At 42.6% G+C, this 11,646-nt stretch overlaps 1 protein-coding gene across 4 annotated transcripts in view; it reads right to left on the reverse strand.

Moving 5' to 3' along the window:
• Window positions 1–11,646, reverse strand: part of IL5RA (interleukin 5 receptor, alpha) — a 41,889-nt gene that overhangs the window by 15,402 nt on the left and 14,841 nt on the right. For 2 of the 4 annotated variants that reach the window (XM_011937232.1, XM_011937233.1), the window contains exons 8-9: window positions 10,658–10,803; window positions 7,607–7,745 (exon numbers count right to left, since the gene is read on the reverse strand). In XM_011937232.1, the coding sequence (XP_011792622.1) occupies window positions 7,607–7,745; window positions 10,658–10,803 (285 nt within the window). Of the gene's footprint in view, window positions 1–5,584; window positions 5,669–7,606; window positions 7,746–10,657; window positions 10,804–11,646 lie in introns of those variants that run through there. The other 2 variants (XM_011937234.1, XM_011937235.1) reach the window with 2 other exon arrangements.

The following is an 11,646-nucleotide window of genomic DNA, read 5'->3' on the forward strand; positions in this document are numbered from 1 at the left end:
GCTGTGCCTGAAAGCACTGTGGGAACTCCCTGCTCCTGGCATTTGGAGACGAAATCTGAAAGGTCCCTGTTAACCCTCCTTCAGGTCAGTGGGATGACCACTGGGGTGAGGCAGTCCTGCCCCGCTGGTGGGAACAAATGGGGCTGCCAGGTGGGATCTAACCAGCCTGGACAAAAGGAAGCAGTGTGACCAAGCTGTCTGTCTACACAGGAAAACCAGAACCACAATAAGCTGTGTTAGTCTTAAGTCAGCCTAAATGGGTCTTTCATGTTGTTACTGGGTCAACTCTTGTTCCTTTTAAGCAATTTTTGCTACGGTATAGACCCGGAGGCTCCCATCTCAAACCTCACAAGAGTTTTGCAAGATTATTTTGGAAGGCCTGGGGATAACTCATGTGGACCCTTCTACAATATTTCCCTTTCATCTTTCTCCTTGTTTCACCACAGTGTGGTGGTGAGAATTTAACAAGAAAAAGTTGCTGAAGGAGAGGGATGGGATAAGGAGAGACAGAAGGGATCAGAGCTCCAGGTAGGAGTCAGAGTCCAAGGAATCAGGTTGGAGCTGCGGGACCTTGGCACAATACAGGCAAACTAGAAAATGAAGATGTATTTGATGGTCCCAAAGGTGACTCCAGTTTTTGATTCCAGGTGCCCAGGACAAAGGTACCAAGTCACTTCATACATTAGCCCATGAATGTCAAGTCACAAGGAAAAGGCACAGGAGTTTCTCTGGGGTGACCTTCCTTCCAGCCCATATTCCCATAGGCCACCCTGATACCCTATCTCAACCCATTTTCATTAAGTCCTAACAGATTCTAGGCTGTGTCACAGGACTCTGAGACACCCACCCCACCAGCTCAAACTCTTGAGAGGAAAGCAAAGACCAAGATTTCCTATGAGCAACACATCTCTACGTTTAAGGAGCTGCTGGGGGCAGCAGGTGCTCCTGTCTGCTGTGACCTCGTGACTGAGTGATCTGAAAACTGTGCTGAGGCTTCTTCAACTCCCCTGGGTGTAGGTGCCATACATCTCAAGACTAAAGAAAGCTTTAAAAAAAATACATTTTTAATGGAACCCAGTAGCATCATTGCATAGATCCTGGTCATCAAATTTTGCCTTCAGTGAGGTCAAAGCAAAACCCCATCGTTTCTTTGAAGGGCAATTGCAGTGATTGTGGTCTGTCACAGAAGAAGCAGGTCTCAGAACCACTGATCCTGACCAAAGACACAGCCAGAAGTAAGTGCAGGGTAGACCCACATAACTCTCTTTTCCGTGAGCAAGGACATGACTGTGGGAAAATTTATTTTCATCATTCCTTGTTTCACACTTGGCATTTGAGCTTCATGGATGGAGGGAAGAAGAGAAAATGATGGACTTGAGAAAACACACAGCTTCATGAAGACCAAGGTCAGGAAACAAAAAGTTTCGATAAACAGGAGACAGCAAAGATAACAAGGGAACAGAAGAATCGGAAGTTAAGAAACTTTAAAAAGGAGAAAGACATGTGAAAATTGGGAAGTTAGCTCTTAAGATAAGACAGAGAAGCCAGCTGACATAGGGCAGTTGATAACGAGTACTGATAAAATGAAACTGCTACTTCCATAAAAAAAATTCCCGCCCAGCTCAGTGGCATGTGCCTATAGGCCCAACTACTCAGGAGGCTAAGGCAGGAGGATTGCTCGAGCCCAGGAGTTTGAGACCAGCGTGGGCAACATAGTGAGACCCTTCATCTCTTAAAAAAACATTGTGAATCAAATTGTAGGTCTCATTCAGTTTTTTGAGAAATCTTCCAAAGGAGAAATCACTATATCAAAAAGATGCCTAAGGTGCATGTTTATCATAGCACAATTCACAATTGCAAAGACACAGAATCTACCTAAGTACCTATCAACTGATGAATGGATAAAGAAAATGTGGTAAATATACACCATGAAATACTACTCAGTTGTACCAAAAGAATGCAATAATGTCTTTTGCAGCAACTTGGATTGAATTAGAGGCCATTACCCTAAGGAAAGTAACTCAGGAATGAAAAACCAAGTACCACATGTTCTCACTCATAAATGGGAGCTAAGCTTTGGGTACACAGAAGCATACAGAGTGGTGTAATGAACATTGGAGACTCAGAAGGGGAGAAGGTGGAAGGAGCATGAGGGATGAAAAATTACCTATTGGGTATGATACAAACTATTCAGCTGATGGGTACAATAAAAGCCCAGACTTAACCACTATACAAGTCATCCATGTAACCAAAAACCACTTGTACCTCTAAAGCTGTTGAAATAAAAAGTTCCATGCTCTGGAAATGCTAGGACAGGAGAGCCAATCAGGCACTGTTCAGAGCAGCAAAGAGCACTCACTTGCTAACTATATCCTCTCCCTGCTGTCCTCTGTGCCCCTTGGCTGGCCAGGGACCTTACCAACAGAGCTGGACAGCACCCCCTTCCTCTCCCAGCTCCCCTTATTTCATCAATCAAAACTTACCCTGTGTCTCATTTTTTTAATGAAATAACCTTGGGCTATAATGGGTTAATTAGTTAATCAAATCTATTCTAATTCACTAATTGGCTCATATGTCATCTATTTGAGAAAATTGTATAAATAGCCACTTCTTGGCTGTTTGCAACTGCTGAGTCATTTAGTATCTCAGGACCTCCATTTTCTTACATTAAAATAATGGGGGGGGAAATTAATGTCTAAGAAAGGGGTGATATTTGAGTTGAGTCTTGGAGTAAAATGGAATGGGAGGGCTGCAGCATGCTATTTTTAAGATAAGGCAAAAGAGGAGAGAGCGTGTTTAAAGGAAATGAATGTAGCAGCAAAATCGCCTGATAGACTTCTAGCTGAGCGTAATTATTGCTGCATCCTCAAGGGATAAAAAAGAGCCATGCAAAATGTCCCAGAGGGGCTTGGACTTCCTATTATGTTTATTAATCATCTTGATGAAAATGGAAAGTCTACATTGATTAAATTCACTAATGATCCTAAACTGAGCAGAGGAGTAAATTCCAGAAAGGATGGATTTATAAGGTGAGTAGTAATATTAATCAGCTCATCTTCATGAAAAGGGTGGCAGTAAATGAAATGGGATTTGCCATAGATAATGGCAACGAGGTACACCTGGGGGGAAACGATAATGAGCCCAGATTCAGACTAGGAAGGTATTATTTAGGAAATAATAATGGTGAGAGAGCTCTAAAGTGGAGAGTGAATAATAAATTAAAAACAAGCTTAAAATAAACGCTCATTATGGATCACAATTTCACTCAGCACTTTTGCAGTGAGGTGGTGCAGAGAAGGTGAACGTGAATGGCAGAGATGGAAGCAGGTTTGTAGTGCAACACTTCTATTTTACTGGTGAGGACACTGAGGCCCGGAGAGGTTAGGTATAGACCGATCAGGTCAGAGTGGAAAAACCCTGTCACGCTGGTCACCACTCTGTCCCCTGCGGTGGTGGCAGGAGATCACGATTCCTTCTGACAATCTAAATTTAGCCTCAGAATCCTCAATGCTGCACTCTAAGCAGTCTCTGATTACTTTGCTAACAAAATAGGATCTTGTGTCATCTCTAGCTTACATCATAGAGCTAGACGTTGGCAGAGCCGTGGCTAAAAACCTAGATGTCCTGAATGTCTAGTGCTTCTATTTCACCCTATACGTTCTAAATTCTCAGCAGGCAACACTGATTATAACTTCAAAAGTCAAAGACTCAGAAAGCATAACTCACTTCTTATCCAGGATTCTGACCTTGGTGTCCATCATCTTGGTTTAAGTTTCCTTAGACAGTATTTAAAAATCTCCAAAATTGAATATAGAGAGAGAGAGGTGTTGGGAAGACACTTAGAAATAGCAATAGCTTTGAGCCAGTGAGTTTTGTGCCCCTGGGGAGTGATGGAAAGCATTTTTAAAAAGAAGTCTATTGAATTCAAGTAACAAAAATTAAACTTCCACCTTAGGCATTTGACAAAATTAATGACCTTGTTAAAAATTCGCTGAGACTGATGAATGCTTCTCATATTTGTTTCCCTCCTGGGGAACAGAGTGAATTTTCCCTGTGCAAATGGAGTCATGTTGAGGAAAGTCCTGTGTGTGCTGGGTCAGTTTAGTTAGGTGAGGGTGTCAACCTAGGGGGGAGGGGAGGGAGGGGAAGATTGGTCTCAACAGAATTATGAAGCAGGTGAGTTTGGCCATTCTCACTTCCTTTTAGTGTCCTTTCAGTTCCCTCTCCCCAGGAAGGCTCATGCTGCTCCTGTAAGTCTCTCTGAGTGATGCAAGGGCTACTCCTCTAAGGCTGAGCTGGTTGTGTGTTGCACAACTTTAGGGGACGCTATTCTCCTTTGGGAACTCGGTAACTTAGCATGACCAGCCCCCTGGCAGATTCAGAACAGTTCTCCATTTATTAGGCCTTTCCTTATCTTTCCCAGTCTTCAATGGATATCTACCTTCTATGTGTCAGACCAGAGTCATTTCCACATGGGCTAATGGGTCACTGCCTAAGACTTTCCTGAAGACCCACCCCATAGCTTAAGCAAATGAATTAAATAGTAGAACATCTTGGCATGTGCCTGAACAAAATCTCTCCCATGTATACTCTTCCAATGGTTAATGAATACCTCATAGGATTCATGAGAGATAACATCCACATGCTTGATCACCCATAATCACAAAGGTTGCCTACCAAGATATTTTTCTCTCTTTTTTTTTTTTTTTTTGTTTTTTTTGAGATGGAGAGTCTTGCTCTGTTGCCCAGGCTGGAGTGCAGTGGTGCGATCTTGGGTCACTGCAACCTCCGCCTCCTGGGTTCAAGTGATTCTCCTGCCTCCCGAGTAGCTGGGATTACAGGTGCGCACTACCATGCCCAGCTAATTTTTTGTATTTTTAGTAGAGATAGGGTTTCACCATGTTAGCCAGGATGGTGTCGATCTCCTGACCTCATGATCCTCCCTCCTCGGCCTCCCAAAGTGCGGGGATTACAGGCGTGAGACACCACACCCATCCCCTAGATCTCTTTTTTTTTTTTTTTGAGACAGAGTCTAGCTCTGTCGCCCGGGCTGGAGTGCAGTGGCCAGATCTCAGCTCACTGCAAGCTCCGCCTCCCGGGTTTACGCCATTCTCCTGCCTCAGCCTCCCGAGTAGCTGGGACTATAGACGCCCGCCACCACGCCCGGCTAGTTTTTTGTATTTTTTTAGTAGAGATGGGGTTTCACCGTGTTAGCCAGGATGGTCTCGATCTCCTGACCTCGTGATCCGCCCGTCTCGGCCTCCCAAAGTGCTGGGATTACAGGCTTGAGCCACCGCGCCCGGCCACCCCTAGATCTCTTAAATAAGACTTTAATCTACCCAGCACTTTAAAGCTTGCAGAATCCTGTCCCACCATGCCAGAGTGTCCAGAGATCAAGTGAGATCAAGTCAGTTAATCTGGGGTCAGAGCCCCATCCCTGCCACTTGTTGGCCATGCAGAACAGAGTTAAGCCAATTATCTAAACTTTCCAAACAAGTTTTTTGATAGGACTAAGATAATGTATTTACCATAGTGCTTGGCAATAAATAAATAAATAAATAAAAAGAAATTTAAAAACACATGTAATCTGTTATCCCTGCAGTTGTTTTTATTTCAGATACCCTGTGGGGCAGGAAAGCTGGATGTTACCTTCTTTATCTCGAGAACCCTAGCAAACAGAGAGAAATGGTTTGTCTGGTGATACACAATCAATCCTTGTCAAGGCTGAATGTTAAACCTGGGCTTTCTGTGTAAGGCTCCAGTCTTCTTCCCACCATCTCATGCTCTTATAGACCTAGTGCAACAGTTAACGACATGTGTGTGCCTCCCCAGGCTGCATGGTTTATCATACACATGAGAAACACTAGCTGCTTTGTAACTGTTTCCTTCTCTCATACAATGCCTATGCTGACTTGCCGGAAACACCCGGGTAATAGCCAGGGTATGAATTTTCTTTTCTTTTCTTTTTTTTTTTTGAGACAGAGTCTCGCTCAGTCGCCCAGGCTGGAGCCCAGTGGCATGATGGGCTCACTGCAAGCTCCGCCCCCCTGGGTTCACACCATTCTCCTGCCTCAGCCTCCTGAATTTCTGGGACTACAGGCGCCCACCACCACACCTGGCTAATTTTTTTTTTTTTTTTTTTTTAGTAGAGATGGGGTGTCACAGTATTACCGAGGATGGTCTTGATCTTCTGACCTCGTGATCTGCCCACCTCGGCCTCCCAAAGTGCTGGGATTACAGGTGTGAGCCACCGCACCCAGCCAACACAGGGTATGAATTTTCTGTCTTCAAGGTGCAAGTCCACATGTCCTGGGTGTGGAATTGACATCTGTGTCAGGGTAAGACTGGAAATGTGCCCCTTCATCCATAGCTGCCATTGGGTATATTATTATCCTTCATGGATCTCACTGACAGAGAAGATGCCCATCTTACTAGCCAAGCAAACTAGTCCATTTGGTCCTAACATAAACAGTTGCAGAGCTAACACAGGAGCCCCGGTGATGCATGCACCTTTTGATACTCTATATCTGTTAGGCTGAAGGCTCAGGGACAGATCCAGATTTTGTAGGCCCCTATAGATTATTCAATTTTGGAATCTTCTTTTTTTAAAAAAAGTATAAAGTCAAAATTAGATATGGGAAAATTACAGAGATGGAGAACAGACTAGTCACTGCCAGGGTTCAGGGATAGAAGAGAGGAGAGAGAGTTGGGTGTGTTTATAAAAGGGTAACAGGTGATGATGAAACTGCTCTGTATTTGACTGTGGTGATGGGTACATGAATTTAAACATGTGCTAAAATTGCATAGAACCAAACACACACATACAAATGAGGACATACGGCTGGGCACGGTGGCTCATGCCTGTAATCCCAGCACTTTGGGAGGCTGAGGCCACTGGATCACCTGAAGTCAGGAGTTCGAGACCAGCCTGACCAACGTGGTGAAACCCTGTGTCTGCTAAAAATACGAAAATTAGCCAGGCATGATGGCATGTGCCTGTAGTCCCAGCTACACGGGAGGCTGAGATAGGAGAATTGCTTGAACCTGGGAGGCAGAGGTTGCAGTGAGCTGAGATTGCGCCACTGCATTCCCGTCTGGATGACAGAGCAAGACTCTGTCCAAAAAGAAACAAACAAACAAATGAGGACATATAAAATTGATGAAATCAGTAAGATCTGGATTACCAACACCAATATTCTATTCCACTATTGTACTATAGTTCTGTAAGATGTTACCCTTGAGGAAAACTGGATGAAGGAGACACAGGATCTCTATCATTTCTTCCCACAGCATGTGAGTCTAATAATTATTACAAAATAAAAAGTTTAATTTAAAAAATGGATAGAACTGGAAACAAAATTTGGAAAAAAAAAATAGGCACCAGGTCTAGAAGGGTTGGTGCTAATGACAAGATTGGACACTTAAACTTCACTTGGCTTCATGCCAAATCTATTCCTGATTGGAAAGGCAGTAGACCAATAGAAAATGAGTCACAATAGAGATACGAAACCATTTTAAGACCCACAAATGAAAGTGTACACTTCTGGGATTACCTTCTTTGATCACAAGGAAAGCTGCCAATGTAAAATAAACATAAGCTACTTACCCACATAAATAGGTTGGCTCCATTCACTCCAGAGCCCCGCCTCTCTGCACATGGAGCTCACTGCTGCTCTTACTTGAACATCATACTTAGAAAGATCATCAATTATTGAGACGAACGTGTTGGTCATCATTTTTTCTATCTAAGTGGGGAAAAATAGCATTATAAGAATTTCTAAACACCTAATTTGGTTCTGCCAATTATCAGAATGGGAGGTCCTATATAGGTCATGTGACTCACTGTTCAGCAAGCCATTTAAAATCAACAGGGCACATATTAATTCGTTTATACTAGGCACTTCAGTGTGGCTGTGTTGGCAGTCAGCCTTCAGGAAAACACTATCTTGTAACCCAAATATATGAAATGGTTAACAGTCAATATCCAGGTGATCCTATCCAGGCCCAGCTGACGTTTCCAGACTGAAAGACTGGAGTGGCCTATGCCAGGATGCATTATTCCCTCACCTTGTCCCTCCATAATCTATAGTCACATTACTAAATAATATCACACGAACATTAGATTGTCTAGTGTTGAAGCAGTTTTCTCACGAATGAGCCCTTCTTCTTTTTCTTTCTGCTGATCACGGTCGCCACCATCCAGCTAGTCCCCTGTGCCAGAGATGTGTTCCTGACACCTATATCTTGAATACCCCCAGAGGTATTTCTCCCTTTTTTACTCCAGCCCTGTGTCCATTGCCTATTTTAGCTCTTATTGTCTTTTGCTTGGAGCATTGCAGTAGCCACTAACTGATATCCATATGTCCATGTGGCCCCTCCCCACTCACATCCAGTTTTCACGCTGCTACCAAAATTCTTCTTCCACTCTGCAAATGTGGACATATTTCTCTCTTGTGTGAAATTCTTCAGTGGCATCCATTGCCCGCAGTCATGGTTTTTAACAAAGAAGCCATTTCTTCATTAAAAAAAAAAAAAAATCTTATAGAGCCACTCTGAGAGAAGTCACAGTGTCGGATACAGAGTCATGAGTTCAGTGTTGGTCTTATGTCCAGGCATCCAGGCAGACTGAATTACTTGCCACTTGACTGAAAGAACCACACTCTCTCAAGCATAAAGTTACTCCTTTTCCTAGACTGGTGCAGGTCAGGAACTATTTATTACTGGCCTGTGATGGGCTAAATACAGATAAAATTATGACTACAATTTGGAAGTTTTGGTAGCAATTTGACATTGCCATGACATCCAAACACCTGATCAATGAACTGATACTTTACATGTCTTTGGCTATATTTAATTTTTGCTAGCAAATCATTTTTATGTATTTGACAAACACACCAATCTATGGTAGATTAGACATTATAAAAACACACGCACTCACAGTCCTTCAGTGTAAATATTTTGGGAAGCTCTGGCTAAGAAAGTCCTTCTCATGTTTTCTCACCAGACCAGTTTCTCTTCATCCTTGCAGATTCCGTTCAATTCCTCTCTGCATAGCAGACTCTGTGCCCACACCCCCATCTCTAGCTGCACTGGCTTTTCCTGTGGGAGAACAACCCCAAGGCTGGGCAAATATGTCACAAGATTGGGTCACTCCATGGCAGAAACAGTGTTATTTCTCACAAAGAAGCCAATTTGTAAATATTTGTTGAATCTAATGGAATTGGCTTTGTCTACTCTCTGTAAGACATGAGTTGGAATCCTGTTTTTTTTTCCTAGCTTTGTGACTAAGGGAGAGTTACTTCATCTCTTTTGCCTCACTTTCCTATAAAATGGGAATGATAATTACATCATAGAATTATTGTGAGAGTGGAATAAACACATAATAAAGTTTGACACATAATTGATGCTCAAGAAATGTTGATTGACTTTCTTCTCAGTTCCTTTCCCTTTGAAATTTTTGTCTATTAGTACTAATGAGTTTTTTTAAATTGTGGTAAGATACATATAATGAAATTTACCATCTTAATCCCTTTTAAGTGTACAGCTTTGCGATATTAAATACTTCCATATTGTTGTGTCACCAATGTTCAACATTCTTTTAATCTTGCAAAAGTGAAACTCTGTACCCATTAAACAATAGCTCTCCATCCGCCCTCCAACCAATTCCTGGTAACCACCATCCTACTCTGTTTCTGTGAATTTGACTATTTAACCTCTGAAAGTAGAATCAGACAGTATTTGTCCTTTTGTGACTGACTTATTTTGCTTAGCATAATGTCCTCAAGGCTCCTTCGTGTTGTAGCATGTGTCAGAATTTCCTTTCTTTTAATGCTGGATAATATCCTATTGTATGTATATGCTGCATTTTGCTTATCCATTCATTTAATGGGCACGTGGGTTGCTTCCAGCTTTTGGCTGTTGTGAATAATGCTGCTATGGACATGGGTGTACCAACATCTCTTTGAATCCTTGTTTTCAATTCTTTTGTATATATAACCAGAAATGGAATTGTTGGATCATATGGGAATTCTATTTCTAATTTTTTGAGAATTCATCATACCGTTTTTATAGTAGCTGTATCATTTTAGATTTTTTTTTATTTTTTATTTTTTGAGATGAAGTATCGCTCTGTCCCCTAGGTTGGAGTGCAGTGGCACAATCTCGGCTTACTGTAACCTCCGCCTCCCTAGTTGAAGCGATTCTCTTGCCTCAGCCCCTGCCCCCAAGTAGCTGGGATTATAGGCATGCGCCGTCATGTTGGCTAATTTTTGTGTTTTTAGTAGAGATGGGGTTTCACCATGTTGGCCAGGCTGGTCTTGAACTCCTCATCTCAGGTGATCCACCCACAGTGGCCTCCCAAAGTGCTAGGATTATAGGCATGAGTTACTGCACCCAACTATCATTTTAGATTTTAACCAACACTAGTACCAATGAGTCTGTTTCTAATCCTTTGTATTAGTTTCAACCAAAAGTATATTCTTTCAAAACAAAAGGCCAGTAAGATTTGGTTTATACCTATAATACCTGGGTAGATGTAAATTAACTTTGACCTTGTTAGTACCAAGCTGTAACTTGGTTGCAGTCACTGAAGATAATTTTTTAAATGTTTCTAAAATAAATGTCTGTCATCAAATATTGGAATGATCTGAGTAATTACCTGCAAATATCCGTTCCTTGCATTGTGTATTTTTACTTCATAATCAAAGCAATGGATTGGAAAGGCAGACACTGGTTTCTCCCATTGGATAGAGAGACGAGTTCCTTCAATCTCTGCTGTGACATTCAGTGGAGGATTTATTCGATCTAAGTTAGGGAATGAAAGATCAGTGATTTTTTTTTCTTTTTAGAATCAGTGATCAGAGCTGATAACTCCAATCCACCCACACTTCTCAAGGCATTTCTAAGATATGCTTTTTTCAAATATTTACCATCAGGTCTTAATCAACTGATCTCCAAGCCACAGGAAGCCAGTGGCCTCCCATAATACTCTTGTCTAATAGTGCTGAGGAAGAAGAGACCCTTTCTGGAAACTACAAGGATTACTAATCCAAATGGAGTTAAATGCTTGAATCTCTTCCCTACTCAGCTCATTGCAAGACTCACCCACCATCTCCCTTTACTACTCAAGTTGTACCAGGCCCAGAATAAACCTGACCACTGAGAGAACATTTCCCTGGACCTTCCACCAAGCCTTGCCTCTTCCCAGTAGGTATGTGGCCCTGAGCAAATCACTTCCCCTTTCTGAGATTCAGTTTTCAATTGTAATTTCATTTTGTTTACTGCATCTTTTGTTTTTTGTTTGTTTGGGGGATGGAGCAGGAAGCTTCAGTTGTCTTTTGCATCAAAAAGGAATGGATTGGGGCCAGACTTGGTGGCGCACACCTGTAATCCCAGCACTTTGGGAGGCTGAGGCAGGCGGATCACGAGGTCGGGAGATCAAAACCATCCTGGCTAACACGGTGAAACCCCGACTCTACTAAAAATACAAAAAACTAGCTGGGCATGGTGGCAGGTGCCTGAAGTCCCAGCTACTCGGGAGGCTGAGGCAGGAAAATGGTGTGAGTCCAGGAGGCGGAGATTGCAGTGAGCCGATATCATGCCACTGCACTCCAACCTGGGGGACAGAGTGAGACTCTGTCTCAAAAA

Source organism: Colobus angolensis, unplaced genomic scaffold, assembly GCF_000951035.1.
Source record: "Colobus angolensis palliatus isolate OR3802 unplaced genomic scaffold, Cang.pa_1.0 Scaffold160, whole genome shotgun sequence".
Classification (NCBI taxonomy): Eukaryota; Metazoa; Chordata; class Mammalia; order Primates; family Cercopithecidae; genus Colobus; species Colobus angolensis.